At 34.2% G+C, this 16089-nt stretch overlaps 3 protein-coding genes across 3 annotated transcripts; 1 reads left to right on the forward strand and 2 right to left on the reverse strand.

Annotated features, from left to right (window-relative positions):
- Positions 1 to 1912: 1912 nt before the first annotated feature.
- Positions 1913 to 5923, reverse strand: LOC137805554 (uncharacterized). The gene is made up of 5 exons (XM_068605499.1): positions 5078 to 5923; positions 4494 to 4667; positions 3801 to 4304; positions 3638 to 3717; positions 1913 to 2096 (listed from the first exon to the last, which is right to left on the reverse strand). The coding sequence occupies exons 1-5, from the start codon at positions 5921 to 5923 to the stop codon at positions 1913 to 1915; spliced, it is 1788 nt and encodes a 595-aa protein (XP_068461600.1).
- A 1421-nt stretch (positions 5924 to 7344) lies between these two features.
- Positions 7345 to 10932, forward strand: LOC137807143 (uncharacterized). Its single transcript, XM_068607620.1, has 7 exons — positions 7345 to 7541; positions 7655 to 7722; positions 8852 to 8961; positions 9983 to 10089; positions 10251 to 10300; positions 10423 to 10505; positions 10602 to 10932. The coding sequence occupies exons 1-7, from the start codon at positions 7484 to 7486 to the stop codon at positions 10714 to 10716; spliced, it is 591 nt and encodes a 196-aa protein (XP_068463721.1). The 5' UTR covers positions 7345 to 7483; the 3' UTR covers positions 10717 to 10932.
- A 255-nt stretch (positions 10933 to 11187) lies between these two features.
- Positions 11188 to 12814, reverse strand: LOC137807144 (uncharacterized). Its single transcript, XM_068607621.1, has 3 exons — positions 12569 to 12814; positions 12286 to 12433; positions 11188 to 11333 (listed from the first exon to the last, which is right to left on the reverse strand). The coding sequence occupies exons 1-2, from the start codon at positions 12685 to 12687 to the stop codon at positions 12304 to 12306; spliced, it is 249 nt and encodes an 82-aa protein (XP_068463722.1). The 5' UTR covers positions 12688 to 12814; the 3' UTR covers positions 11188 to 11333; positions 12286 to 12303.
- Between the last annotated feature and the right edge of the window lie 3275 nt (positions 12815 to 16089).

The following is a 16089-nucleotide window of genomic DNA, read 5'->3' on the forward strand; positions in this document are numbered from 1 at the left end:
CAATGTGAACTAATTCTTCTACAGTCATCAACCTTTTGTTGTAGACTCTATATGCATGACTTGTGAGTGAATACCCTATGAAGATACCAAGGTCTGCTTTCTCATCAAACTTTCCCAAGTTTTCCTTTCCATTGTTGAGAACGAAACAGCTGCAGCCGAAGACTTTGAGATGACTGATGTTAGGCTTCCTTCCATTGAAGAGTTCATATGGAGTTTTCTTCAAAATAGGCCTTATAAGCACCCTATTCATCACATAACATGAGGTGCTCACTGCATCTGCCCAAAAGTACTTAGGAAGTGATGATTCTCTAAGCATTGTCCTTGCTAGCTCTTCAAGAGACCTGTTTTTCCTCTCTACCACTCCATTTTGTTGTGGTGTTCTTGGAGCAGAGAAGTTGTACAGAATTCCCATCTTCTCACAGAATTTACTGAACTTCTCATTCTGAAATTCTCCTCCATGATCACTTATAATAGAACCTATGTTGCTATTCTTTGTATTTTGCAACCTTCTTCCTAGCTTTTTGAATGCTGAAAATGCATTACTCTTTGATTCCAAGAAAAGAGTCCAAGTGTACCTAGAATAGTCATCAACAATAACAAGAGCATAATAATTTCCACCAAGACTCATAGTTCTTGAGGGTCCAAAGAGATCCATGTGAAGAAGTTCAAGAGGTTTCAAAGATGGAAAAACATTTTTAATTTTGAAAGAACTTTTCACTTGTTTCCCTTTTTGGCATGCTTCACAAATGTGATCCCTCTCAAACTTGAGTTTTGGCAGCCCAATCACAAGATCCTTTGAAATTAGCTTGTTCAAATGATTCATGTGAATATGAGCAATTCTTCTATGCCAAAGCCAAGATTCATCTTGCTTGGATAGAAGACATTCAATTGAACATGGTGAAGAGATATCTAGAAGATACACATTATTAACTCTCTTACCTACCAACATTACCTCTTTGGTGTTGGGTAGACAGATTTCACATGTGTTTGACTTGAATATCACTTGATATCCCTTGTCACATAGTTGGCTAATGCTCAGCAGATTATGCTTTAGGCCTTCTACATAAAGCACATCATGGATTACCAAGATGTCTTTATCTCTTATGGATCCTCTCCCAAGAATCCTTCCTTTGTTGTTGTCTCCATAGGTGACATGACCCTCTTGCTTAAAGGAGATACTCAGGAACTTTGATTTGTCCCCTGTCATGTGCTTGGAGCATCCACTATCCAAGTACCACAGTTGCTTGCTCTCCTCCAAGATTTCCTACAAAAAATATTTTCAAGTACAAAGATTTGGTCCCCTTATGAATGTGGGTCCATTTGATTTACACTCATCAATTAAAGCTTTATTACCCTTAGGAATCCACTTCATAAGACCTTTAGGAACAACATATTTTCTGATTTTACAGAACCTCACAGAATGGCCTCTTTTCATGCAATAGAAGCATGTAACAATCGGTTGTTTCGATGGTCCAATCGATTGTTTTTCTGGCATTTTCGAAAATGATTTTGAAAATCTATCTTGTTTGTTTTGTGGATTAAAACCCAATCCAGCTTTTCCAAAAACACAGTTTTGAGATGCTAGAACACTTCCAAAGTTGAATTGGCCTTTAGAAAGCATATCCACAGTTTTAACAAGATAGTGGACCATCTTTTCAAGATTTTCGCAATTTTCGCAATTTTCACAAACTAAAGTATCACACTTGCACGAGGATTTTTTGTAAATGATTTCAAGATTTTCAAAATCTGTTTTTGAATTTTCTAATTCCTCTTCCAGTGTCTTTACTCTGTTTTCAAGCCAGCTGTTCTTTTCTTTTAACCGATTGTTTAAGAGAGCCAATCAGTTGGCTTCTTCATGTGTTTCTTGAAAGGCTTGAAGCAATTGACCATAATTTTCAGAGTTTGAGGAGTTTCATGAACTTACACTACTTGAGTCATCCTCCTTTCTAGCCATGAAACAAAGGTTGAGGCTTTTCTTATTTTGCCTTCTTTTCCTTCTTGCTTGACTCTTTGTCATTGCCTCCTTTGATTCATTGTGTCCATGAGCAACCTTGAGTGTGTCCCACATATCCTTAGCAGTTTTGCATTTTGATATCCTGAAAAACTCATTAGTATCTAGTGCATAATCTATTATGTTTTGAGCAGTACAATCAAGCTTGGCCATCTTACATTCATCATTGGTCCATTGAACCAAGGTTTTGCAATGAAAGAACCATTCTTTTTAAACTTTGGAATGTAAGGACCATTCTCAATTGAATCCCAAATTCCTTGATCAATAGATTCCATAAAGATTTTCATTCTTGCTTCCCAATATTTGTAATTCAATCCACAGAATAAAGGTGGTTTGTAGATTGAAGCACCTTCCTCAAAAGATAGTTTTCCAGCCATAGAAAAAAGATTTTTGGATCAACTTGAATAACTTTCAAGAACCAAGCTCTGATACCAATTGTTAGAATATATGGCTTTAAACTAGAGGGGGGTGAATTGTTTAAAGAGAGCTTTCGTATACTTTTCAACCTTGAATGAAATTACTTCAAGAAAACCTTGATTAAGAAATCAGTTTTTCAAAACATAAAGCAAAGGCACAACACTAGTAAAAACAATCGGTTGTTTTACCGAAACAATCAGTTGTTTATACCAGTTATCAAATATCAAAACTGAATTTAAAGAGTTAGGGATAGAGAGAATGCACACAGATGTTTATACTGGTTCACTCCAAATCCAGAGCTACATCCAGTCTTCTCAGAAACCCTGAGGAAATCCCACAACTTGATCACTTACACCACAACCAAGAAAGTGACCTTGAACACCTCAAGACACACACTTTTCTTGGCCAACACACCAACACTAAGATTGTTGATCTTGATCCCCTCAAGAACACACAGCCAATCTCAGCAAACACAGAAACGAAACTTGTTTCACAGAGTACAAGGATTGCACTTGTTATAGAAGATAATCTGAAATGAATACAAGCAGAATCCTATTCCACACACTTTGATCAATCACAAACTCTAAGCAATCTCGGCTCTTTGAAAAACTCTAAAACTCTTTTTAAAATCTTGTTAAAGATTGTTACTCAAATCTGTTTTTCTGAATTTATTCAAATATGTTGTTTGTTATCAAATCTTAACAAACTCTTAAAGTGCATTAAAAGATTGGTCAAAGCATTTAATGACTGGAGCGTAAGCAGTTAAATCATTTAAATCTCAGTAAAAAATAAAACAGTTTTTCTATTATGGTCCCAAAACAAACAATCGATTGTTTCCTCGAATCAATTGGTTGTTTTGGTTTTAACAGCTCAACCATTTGAAAAACAGTTTTCAATCTTTTCTCAAAACATCAAAGTATAAACAATCAGTTGTTTCGACAAAACAATCGGTAGTTTTAACTTAGTTTGAAAAACATTTTACTTTCACAAAGATTGAGAATGCCTATGCTTTAGATTCGATTAAGGGGTGGATTACAACACTCAAACTACCCCAGAACTAAACTAAACCAGCACAGCAACAGCAAGCACAACCAAGGCTTCAACATCCTTCAAAGGGTTTGGATTCTTTAAAGCTTAAACACCACTTGGTTCAACATAATGGACATTATTTGTGTGTAAACTTGCATTCGACTAGTGTAGTATGTTGACCAAGATTGGGTTGTAGGATAACAATGTGATGCCCACAATATATCTGTAGGTGGAATAGGACAACCAACTTTCAGCTTCACCTATAAAAGTAATAAATATAAGTTACATAAGTTTTAAGTTAGCATTATTAGTGACTTTACATTTTAATATATTTTGGGTATACCTGGACAAATTGATTTCCATGGACGTGCTCAATTGTAATGATTCGGTGTTGAGTGAAGTTACTTGGTGGTTGGGTTCTTAATGGAAAAATAGTCAATGATTGTATCATGGATAATGAAACCAAAATAGCATTGTACTGATTAGTAATAACGTATCCCATGTCTGGAATTGTCATCCACTTATCTGTTCCTACTTGCAAGTTCAATTGAGGAACAAAGTTAAATGGTGAAATGCAAAGTACAAATGAAAGGGTCTTAGTCATTCGTACCATAGACATGTGGTCAACTAGAAGTGACTTCTTCAAGTATTCATATCGTTCATCACCACTAAACAGCTCAACATATTCTTGTCTCCATTCACTTAGTTCTTTTAACAAATTCATTCGAACAACAGCCCATGACTCCTCTCCCATGCCCAATTCGGCAACAACAACACGGTACCCACAATGGCCATCAGCCTTAACGTCCACAACATCAAGAATGTATGGATGATACCCTATAGGGAACTGATCAAAGAAAGGAATGGATTTTGGTGGTAGAATTTGTGGTAAGTGTCCTTCTATATATTTTTTAGTCGAACAACTATCCTCTTGCGAGTGTAAGAAATCCACATGTTCAAAATAAGAAGGCATTCACTTAGTTGATCTTATGAATTTCGTAGGACGAACCATCTTTACAACACCTTTTGTTTTCACCTTAGCATGTGGTGCGTTAATAGATATCTTCTCTGGAAAGGCCATCTCTTGCAATTTAGTTTTGATGTTAACCTTACCTGCAACATCCAACTCTTTGAAACGCTTCGCGATCACCTCAAACTCTTTGTCAATTGACAACTCAGATGAATATTGTTCACCTGCAATATCTTCAAACTTAATCGAGCCCACATGACATGTACTGATTTAAGTGGTATGATACCCACACCAAATGAAGCCAATTGATACGCACACGGAAGACCATGAGTACACGTAAGAGTACATCCACACCGATTTTTATCAAACCCCACTAATTTGACCCTATCAAGCTCTTTGAAAATAAGGTTCAAAGCCTATTTTGACACAAAACCTAACAATTTTTTGTAACTTGTAACCTTAAACTGATGTCCCACCACATGAAGACTCTTTTGGAATGAAGCTTTGATTGCATTATGTTGTAAAATAATCATCTTATTGATCGAATCCCAACAGAAACATAAATCCCCCATATAATTTTGAAGAATTCTCTTTAGGATTCAGTGTGTCGCCTCAACACTGTTACTTGTTGTGTTTCCTAAGTGCATTACCTTATCTATCCATGCCTTCACAAATTTTTCTTTGTGTGGACGTAACCATGTATCCATCACATAATCAACAAATATAGGCCATGGAGAACAGACAACTTGAAGAGCATTGACACGATCTTCAAAGGCCTCAACAATATCACAATCCACAACAAATCCCCAAGCTTGCATTACTTGATCCCAAGCCTCCCTTAGATGCACCAACATTTTACATTTTGCTTTCACATTTTTATCAATGTGAAATCGACAAAGCAAATTATAAGCTTTAGGAAACACAATTCTCACTGCATTCATTAAGGCAATATCTCTATCACATACTACCACCCTAGGGTATGAATCAATTCTCAAAAACAATCCTTTAAGTCTATCAAGGGCCCACAAAAAAATGTTTTCCTTTTCTGCTGCTAGTAAACAAAATGCAACGGAAAAAATCAAACCAGTTGATGTAATCCCAACAACCTCAAGTAAAGGCATCTTATACTTGTTTGTTTTGTACGTACTATCCATCAACATGACAATATTAAACGAATTCACTAGCTTTACTGAATCTGGGTGTGTCCAAAATATATCCTGCACAACATTCGACACCTCTTCACACCTACACCAATGCACGTACATGTCTCGCTCCAGTAACAACATGAACTGTTGCATTTTTGTTCTGTGACCTCGTTGTGATCTTCGGTGAACACACATTGCATTATAAACTCGCTTTATCGTCGTCACATTCTTCTCATTTATCTCTTTCATTGTTAGTAAAATATTTCTTGTCTTCACTGAAGTTTTAGTCATATCCTCCACCATAACCTTTTTCTCTAAACTTAACCTTCCAGCATACGGATGACCTACCATTGTCTCTGCCAAAACATGATTGTGAGATCCACAAATTAATTCAACCATCCACCATTGACCACCTTTGACTGGTTTGTCTCGCAATCTAAAAGGACACTCACACTTCCTACTTCCCAATCCACTTATATCTACGTCTTTTTTATATCGCCTGTATTTACCTCCTATCTCACAACCTAATAATACGAATGTCATCCTTCCTCGTTGGCCCATCCATGTATCCGACCTTAATATAACAATAACAAACCTAAAACTATAACCAACACTTCTCGCCCACTCTAACAGCTCATCTCGATCACGAAATACCTACAATAATATATGCCAAATTTTAAAATCATTCATAAACAATAACATTCAAAACCCCAACATTTACCATACCTCATTTGTAGTAAATGTCTCACTACACTTATGTGTCATATCTTCATTATCTAACGCATTGTAAGTTATTGACTACTCCATATCAACATCGTCTAATCCATCCCACACATTAATCTCTCCTGAAATTCCCATGTATGAGTCCTGTGTATCCATTCACAACGTTGGAAAAAAAATTTACTTAGCTTGCGGATACAAAAATCCATAAGTCAAAACATACACTTCCGCATTTCCACATCCAGAACATAGTAAACTATTTCGGATATGGATATCCATAATTCAAAAAACAACTACGGATATTTAAATCCATAATACAAAAACAAATTCCGGATAATTATATCTGTAATGCAGTGATATGGTGTAGAAAATGTTACTGACTTATGGACGCTTGCATCCGTAAGGTTAAAAGAAGACTTCCAGATATCGGTATTCATCACTACCTGAGCTCGAACAAAATGTGATCAAAAAAGCTTAAATTTGTTCTTACCTCACAACAATGTCAAAGTGCAAACGACCACGTCCACCACCACCGTAAATCCACGTCCTACGCAACTCAAAGCACCACCAAAGAGGAAAATCAACTTTCTCTGCACCCTTCACAGTTGTTCAAAATAAACCTTCACAGCTTTTCAAACTAAAGAAGACAAGGGCATAGTTGGATTTTGAAAACTTCGTCGGGTGCAAGAAGCAAATGAACGGGTGCAGGAAGTAATTGTCGCTGAAAGATGTTCCCTCTGATTGTGGTTTTTCTCATTATTCAACAAACTATTTCTTCTTGCACCCCCATATCTTCTTCTGCCACCTCCATACACAACATGAAAATACATTTTTATCCTTCTTGTGTCACCCCATAGAGTAGTTTCATGAAAATAAGACTTCCGGATTATATAATCCAGAAAGTAATCATGCATATGAAAAAAAGCTATGTAATTCAGAAGCTAATTACAATTTTGAAAAATAACTTCCGAATTACGTAATCTAAAATATTATAGAGGGGTATTTTTGGAAATTCGAAAATATATGGAGGTGAGAGAAGAAGGTATGGAGTTGCAGGAAGAAAGAGTCTCTTCAACATAATACAGGTGCCTCGTTCAACCTCTCGAGTTGTGTCTTTTTTTGTTCTGGAGTGAACATTTTTTTATATCAATTTTTTTCCTCTGCAATTTCTTATTAAACCCTAAAACCACTATGCTAAATTCCAAACTAGCTAGAGTCGGAGCTTCGATCGCTAAACACCTCTTTACAAGTACTTCTCCTTGTTAATTTTCTCTTCTCTACCTCCCACAGTTCATAGCATGAAGAGAACATCTAATTAAACTGAACCTATTCTAATTTTGTGTTTGTCTTTTTATTTGCCAGGGAACTGCACATCCTTGTGTGGAGTAAGATATGTTCGAACGGGAAGATGTCATCCCCTGCAATCTCAGGTTAGTAATTCAATACCCTAAATTTGGATTTTCATTTTTCTATTTTAAGCATTCGATTTCTGTAAAGTTTGGCACTATGGTGCTGGTTTTAGGATCTCAACATATAGCAACAAATAAGTGTGCTTGATGGATGCTTATCATGGGAGACACCAACCTGGTTTTTATATCTGTTTAATGAAAAAATTGGATAAACTATATTTTTTTTGCGATTGACTTATGATAAGTGGGTGTTCGTGTTTTGAAATGTGAAGCCATATTTGCTTTGATGACATTAAGTCAAAATAACTATTGAACTAGTCTGGATGTCTTTGTGTCAATTATGAAGCTTGGTGATATTGAATGAGTTGGGGGAATATGATAATGGCATTAACCTTTTCCATCAGTGCAAGGGACTTTCCTTCCACCCTTTAGCTAAAGGAGCCAACAAGTTTGCGGTTAGCAGAGGATTGGAAAAATTGGACCCTTGTATTTGCAATGTTTTGCTCTATTTCTGATACTGGTTATTCTTAAGATGAATATAATTTAACATTGCACTCTGTTTTTTGCATTAGTTTATTTATTTCATTTTTTTAATACTAGAAGGGAATTGGTTGTCTTTGAATTCTGGGAACAAAAGTAGCATTTTGTATTCGTAGTAACCCAGAAATCTGGAAGTCCTCTATCAATTTAATTACTTGGATTGGAGTGAAGACTGATTATATTACTGAGGGTTTATAATTCTTGACATTTTAAATATTCCCTTTGTCAAACAAAAAGGATAATTTGACACCCTTCCAAACAAAAAAATACCCATTTGAAAACCCATTTTAATAATATAATAATACATATTAGTGAGTTAAAAAAATAAAAAGAAATATGATTAAAATATTGATATATATATATATATATATATATTGAGTTGTCCAGTAATTGTTTTTTTCTTTGTAGATGTCAAAATATCACATACCTTTGCCTGATTGACAACCATTTTTTCAAATGGTTGTGCGATCAAATTTTTTAGAAATTGTGTGTACGTTTGCATCAGGATTACAGGAGAAATTGTTTTATTAAATTTTTATATGGCATTGTTTTATGCTTATCTGTTTTTATGAGTAATTATTTTTTGTGTGTTTTTTTTAATTAATTTCAGCGGCATTCATTTACTAAGTTATACAAGGGAGCCATGATGGAAAGACATAAATTCCTTTCAACAATGACTACTAACAACACTATTGAGGAGGGGAGTGAACAAAAAGAAACGTGAGTTCTTTTTATTTGAGATGAAAGATTTATGAGAGTATGTGATCCTTTTGTATATGTGTAAATACCATGTTAATATAGCATTCAAAAACTTGCTTTGTGTTTGTGTTATAATTGTACTTTTGACGCATGTTTTTTTTTTTGTGATTAAGAGACACTCAATAAACAAAACATTGAATTGAATAAAAACCCCATGCAAAATTGGTAATTTTTTTAGTGTTGATGCTATATTTTGACACACAGCATCGGTACACTATGCAGACTAATTGTTAACTGCCAGTTTCTTGTTTCTAGCTAATCATATCATGATTTAGTCATTTAACAAGGACCCTCCTAAGTGTTATAAATTGACCGTTTCTCTAATTGTCTGATTTGTAGCTAGATAAGTGGTTGTTGAGATGAGAGTACGATATAAGGTTAGCGGCTGTGTAACTGCTTTATCATATATGCAATATTTTGATCCCTCAAAATAAAAGACTTAAGAACTGACATTTGAGTGAGCTTGATGGGAGTTTAATATATTTTTCTTCAAATGATTAAACTTTTCCAGGCATCTGAGTGAGAACTTCAAAGTGCAGAGAATGTTAATATCACATAAATATCGAGGCTTGGCACTCTGTTCTACCGTTTACATGTTTGTTGTGTAACCAACCATGATTTCATATTGTTTACCATGGGGGGTATGGTATGATATCTGAGCAGGAGTTAGGTTACTGTGTGATTCTGATACTTTAACCAAAATGGCAACAATAACAAAATCTGTAAGCCTCAGTTGTTATAGTTGGTCACGTTCCCTGAAAAATTTCAAGTCTATTCAGATGGAAATAATCCTCCTACGTGTCAAATGCTTCCCTACACCATTAGTGTTCAGTCAGTGTTAACTTCCGTTAGGACAGATTACATCATTACTGTCGTACCTTGCCATATACTTTATTAGATGACAATAGTTCATGATTTGAGTATATTAAAATCTTGCACAGTTGTCATTTTGCACCTTACTCTTTGAGGCAACATTGTGCAGGATATCTGTAACTTTTATTGATAAGGATGGTGAGGAAAACCATATCAAAGTCCCTGTTGGAATGTCAATGTTAGAAGCTGCTCATGAAAATGACATTGAACTAGAAGGCAAGAGCTTTAATTTTAGAATTTTATTATTTTCCTCAAGATTAATCTTCTGAATTCTGCTGTCAAGTAGGGCCATTTCTGAAGTGGCCATGCGTATTCATAATTGATTCAGGTTACTTTTCCTTTTGCTTGAGATGATTTCTTACTTGATGTTACTGCAGGAGCATGCGAGGCCTCACTTGCGTGTTCAACTTGCCATGTTATAGTCATGGTACATCATGGGTGATCTATGCAGTGGAAATGTTGCTTGAAGTTACTATTAATTTATTTTTTGAATTACAGTTTTCCATGTTTTCCATTTACAAGAGGGACAAATTACTTATTTTTGTGCAGGACGTAGAACATTACAATAAATTGGAAGATCCAACCGATGAGGAAAATGACATGTTAGATCTAGCTTTTGGGCTTAGTGAAACGTGGGTTAATCATTCATGAACTTAGGATTTGAAATGTTCATTTTCCGTTTTTACCACCCTCAAATTCGACATTGACCAATTATGGAAAATATGCAGATCGCGTCTGGGTTGCCAAGTTATTGCAAAACCCGAACTTGATGGAATTCGGTTAGCCATTCCTGCTGCTACTCGGAACTTCGCTGTTGATGGTTTTGTGCCGAAGCCACATTAGTAAATGACTTGGGTTCAATGCAAAGAGGGCAGCTGTCTCAGTTTTGTAGCCTCACTGATTTAGATAAATTACCATTTATTGATCACAGGCATTATAAATTAGTATTTTCCGTGATCACAGAGTACCTCTATTTATCAATTACAGAGAGAACATGGTGTAATTTTCGACGGGCTACATTTTGGATGTCAATAAATTCTTTGTACATTTTTTTACCTATAACAAGTGACTGTGCGAGCACCTCCAAAATATATGAATTTATAATAGATATGGAGGAAAACAAGGATATGGAGTCTTCACTGACGAGTGTTGATTCAAACCAAACCGATTGTAGTTTTCTTGTTTTGGTTAAGTTGCAACCTGACACAACAAAAGCTTGGATTGCAACTTTAATTGTTGTTCGGTATTCATGTTTGACATTTGTCTATCACAGTCAGATTTTAATTTCAAGATATTTTCAACATAAAACCAGAGTAAAATTAACTGGGAGATATTAATATAAATTGCCATTCATTTGTAGTTACTAACAGTTTAGTTGCTTGCAATTGTAGAAAAGTTGATAATGGTGGCTTGTGTGCCCTGTCATTTTCTGTTCTCTGAGATCCTTGGGGGAAAAATGCCTAAAATAAGAAATGTAGGAGTAAGGAAATGTCTTCAAAATATATTATAATTAGCAGGTTTGTTTTCACCTTTACTCTTCCGATTTTTTAAAATAAAAAAAAAACATGAAAACTAAATTATTTTTGTATAATTGAGAGTTAAAAAATTTGAAAGATCAACTAAAAATGGAAAAAGAAACGAAAAACAGTAAAAATACGTGCATATAATTGAAAATGGTACAACATGATCTATATACAGCGACTGTACACATCTATAAATTACCAATAAAGTATAGTTGGATTGGACTCAACTTGTGGGGGTTATTTAGAGAGGCAAAGAGGGGGTTTTGAAGCAACGAAGCAGTTTGAACTTTTTACTTGGTATATAATAACTAGTTTCACAAACCAAAGTAAAGTAATCAAACCCTTTCAAACACTGGACATTGTAATGGGTAAAAGTCATCATGCTTCACCTGGAATGCCCGAGAAGAGCATAATGAAGTCATGATAGCAAACTGAGTAAAAAGTGAACTTGAAAAACTATAACACCATATATTAATTGCGAAGTAATCAAAATTCATACCTTGACCATCTAAATATTCCTAAAATTGAACTAACATGTTGGAAAATAAATTAGCAGTATAAACACTAAGCATTGGTACAAAACGATGTGGTGAAGAATAACAGATACTGAGTTGCACGTAGAATAGAAAATTTGGATCGGTTATGCGACAAATAAACTGAAAATAAAAGCATAACAGGCATTGATATTGTACGCGAAACGGCTAGTAACAAATCACCGAAATTAACAAGCCGTTGTGTAGGTTTGTAATTGAATCTGTGACTTTCAAACTCATTCGAAGTTTAGTATAAAGCATAATCCATCACGGAACATCTAAAAACGAAGGAAAATTGAAACTGTTGCTTTACATAAATCTATGAAAGCGATCTGTAATTTTAACCAAACAACTACCTGCAATTCAATTATGTTTCAGTTGAGCTTCTTGAGGATGTTAGAAGCCCACCGCTTGACTCGTCCCCTGAGCGAGTAACCGAAAACCATTCCAGCAACAAAGCAAATTGCACAAAGCTTTGAGCACGTCGAATACGACACCGCGTGTCTGCAACGAACAAAACACACAATAATCATCTCAAGTTAAGACATCAAACCCTAATCTGTAAGAACATTGTTAAACAATGAAAACGAGTGATCTGAAATAAGCTTAGATAAGAAGCAAAGAGAAAGAGAGAAATACCTTGGAGGTCTGGTAGCTAAAAGAAGGGAAGAATCAAGAGGCGGCGGTGGTGGCGGTTGGATACGGTCGAAGTTCGACGAGTTGATATCGCCGGAAACCTTACTGACAGCACCAGCCATCGCTACAAAATGCAGAAGGCGCTGAGACGACGATGGTTGAACTATGCCGCTTTAACATTCCCCTTTTTCATTGTGTATTCATTTCGGCACATCTAAACGACGCCGTAATAACCATCCGGCTGAACCTACTATTATCTGTATGTATGTAAATTGAAACTAATAGTGGCTGATTGGTTGTGTAACAATACACATCTATTTTATTAAATTATTACACGCACATGTTTATTACATAATATTTATGTTTAATATTAAAATTTAAATAAATAATATTATTATTCGTATACTTATATTAATATAAATTTATAATTTATTTTAATTAATTAATAAATATTGTACCTACTCGTCTTTAAGTCAGATATGATGTGGAATGAATATGCGAATTTCTAACTAAACCATTATTTTACATAAAAGACAATCAAGAAGAAAACGGCATACTCAATGAATCTTAAAGGAGGAATGACTATTTATAGAATAAATAGTGTTACATGACTAGTCCAAAAGACTCGTAACTGTCCACTCAGCATACCAGTTGATCAACCTATAAATATTCACTAAGTACAAATTCATTCTATCTCATACTCTTAACTCTCATATTATTAAAGAACATATTATCTTTGTGCAGCTCCTACGGACTTAAAGTATCAGAGAGTCTTTTGCAGGTGGACATTCCCCTCTCAAAGGAGACCAACCGAGTTCCCTGAGGAATACACACCATCTTCATTGAGTTCCACTCTCCGAGTTCATTTCTGGTAGGAACAAATGAGAATATACATAAACTATGTAAATGCACCTTATGATATATTGTGATCGAAATATAGCCAACATAATAATTATATATGGTAACAAATGTCATGCAAAATTATAACATATTTTTATATACATATCTTCTAAAGAAGAAAACAATAATTTACAAATTATCTTTCCTACGAAAGAATGTCAATTATGAATAAATTGCAAAATACACACATGGTTTGTGTAGACAAATGTATGAATGTTTTGTGTTGATGTCTTCATTGAATTGTAAGGACTTAATAACAAATAGTGTTTATTAAAATGATGTCTAATTAAGTAGAATATTAACATATATGTTTATGTGTCACACATAAATAAAACGGACAATACCTGATTTTGATATAACAAGTGTACTAACCAGGTTAAGCACAGATCCTTCAAAGTTGTGTGGTGCAAAAGTATAACTTGTGTTAAATGAATGAATGAATGAATAAAACTATATAACAAAAATTATGTTGTGTTATATAATATTTTTGTTACCTGCATCATTTATTGAGCGTGTCAAGTGTGGAATAGATGTCAATCTCATTTCTAGAACAATAGTGTTGTTTCTCCTCTCTCTATAAATTCTTCTTCATGTAGATAGTTTATTTTTCCTTTGTTCAATGGTCATTCTTCATCTTCTATTTGCAATATTTAGTCTCCCAAGTTTGTCTTTGTGGTTCTAGTGTTATCTTTTGTCACTTATATTGTTATGTAATCTATTAAAATGTGGAAAAATAATAAACATTAGAAAAATTATTTAAAAATTATAAAATTAAATATTTATACTTATTTTTAATTAGACAAATTTAAAATAACTAAATATTTACATTTATTTTTTAAATAAGATTATATTTTTTAATACTATTTTTTGATAATTGAATTATTATCTTTTCCTCCTCCTATCCCCCTCTATTTTCATGATTTTCTTGTTTCCATTTGATCCAACCTCTCATGGAGTCCATCACTTTGTTGTTTCATTAGTCTCTCCAAATGTTGTGTTAAGGCTTGCATTTGTACTTGTGAAAGTCCCTGCCACACTCTAGTAAACAGATTAAAAATAATAATTGTTTGGGTAATAACAATCAGATTCCCCAATATCATGCTAAGAATATCTAGGATTTTAAGAAGAAGATGTCATTCATTTGATGAGAAATAAAAAGGGATATATCAAAAGCAGCTACTTTCGAAGTAACAAAAAGAAAAGCAACGACTGGAGTGGGAGAGTCAGAGTCGAAAAGAGGATTCCTCACTTCTTTCTCTCATTCAAAATTGTGCATGAGACTTTCGTCTCGCACGACTCCTAAGTGATAAAAGAAAGAGGATGAGTTCTTCTTTCTTTTTTTATTACTTTCCTCGTGTATGTATAAGACCAAATCCTTTTTATTTTGAATTTTCAAAAGGATTACTAATAAGTTTAAGCATCACACAATTTTCTCACGTGTTTACACTCAATACTCGTGTTTCACACATAAATCAATAATTAAGAATCACTTTCAATGGTAGCAATCAAAAGCTTAAAAGTAAAAATATTTTAACATCAATGAAAGAAAAATAATGAAAAACAATTTCACTACCAACAAAAGAGCAAGACAATTACAATATATAGAAAGAAAAAATGTAGACAAACACTTGAAACTTAGGACTTTTATCAAACAGGAAGTATACATTAATATTTCTTTTCCTCTCTTCTTTCTTTCTATTCTCCTCTTCTTCTTTCTTTCTATTTTCTTCTAAAGAGAGGAAAAAAATAGCAATTATCCAGTGTATACTTCCTTGTTTGATAAAACTAAGTTTCTACATACATATTTTTTTTCTCTCTATATATTGTAATTGTTTTGCTCTTTTGTTGGTAGTGAAATTGTTCCACTATTTTTCTTTCATTCATGTTAAACTATTAAAATTTTATTAGCTTGTGATTGCTACCATTGAAAGTGATTCTTGATTGTTTAATTCTTGTAAGAACCTTAAGCTAGAGAATGAATGGTAAAAGGTAGTGTGATCATTAAAAAAAAGTCGAGTGTTGAGTGTAAACTGCGAGAAAGTGGTGTGAGACCTAAACTTATTGTTATTTTTAATTTGTTTACTTGAGCATGGCAGGAGAAACGCCAAATAATGGACTTTCACAAATACAAATGCAAGCCTTAACACAACATTTGGAGAGACTAATGAAACAACAAAGTGATGTCCATGAGAGGTTGATCAAATGGAGCAGGCATAACAAGAAAATCATGAAAATAGAGGGAGATATAGGAGGAGGAGAAGAGAGAATAAGGGATAACAAAGACAACGGAGATTTGATGAGATAAGATTAAATATTCCCACATTTAAAGGGAAGAGTCATCTTGAAGCTTACTTGGAGGGGAGATTAAAGTAGAACATGTGTTTGCTTGCAATGAGTATAATGAGGAGCAAAAAGTGAATGTTTTGACAATTTAATAGAGAGAATATATCTCTGCTAGGGTTCTTCCTTGCATCCTGTGATCTTATCAAAAATTCACCAATTATTATGGCAATCATCCTTAGATTTTCAAACTTTGTTTGTGACGCCTCTCTCTATCTAAATTTTCATTGTTACGGTTTTTAATTGATTCCATTCCATAACCCTAAATTCTCAATTCTACTTCT

Source organism: Phaseolus vulgaris, chromosome 3 (assembly GCF_000499845.2).
Source record: "Phaseolus vulgaris cultivar G19833 chromosome 3, P. vulgaris v2.0, whole genome shotgun sequence".
Taxonomy (NCBI): domain Eukaryota; kingdom Viridiplantae; phylum Streptophyta; class Magnoliopsida; order Fabales; family Fabaceae; genus Phaseolus; species Phaseolus vulgaris.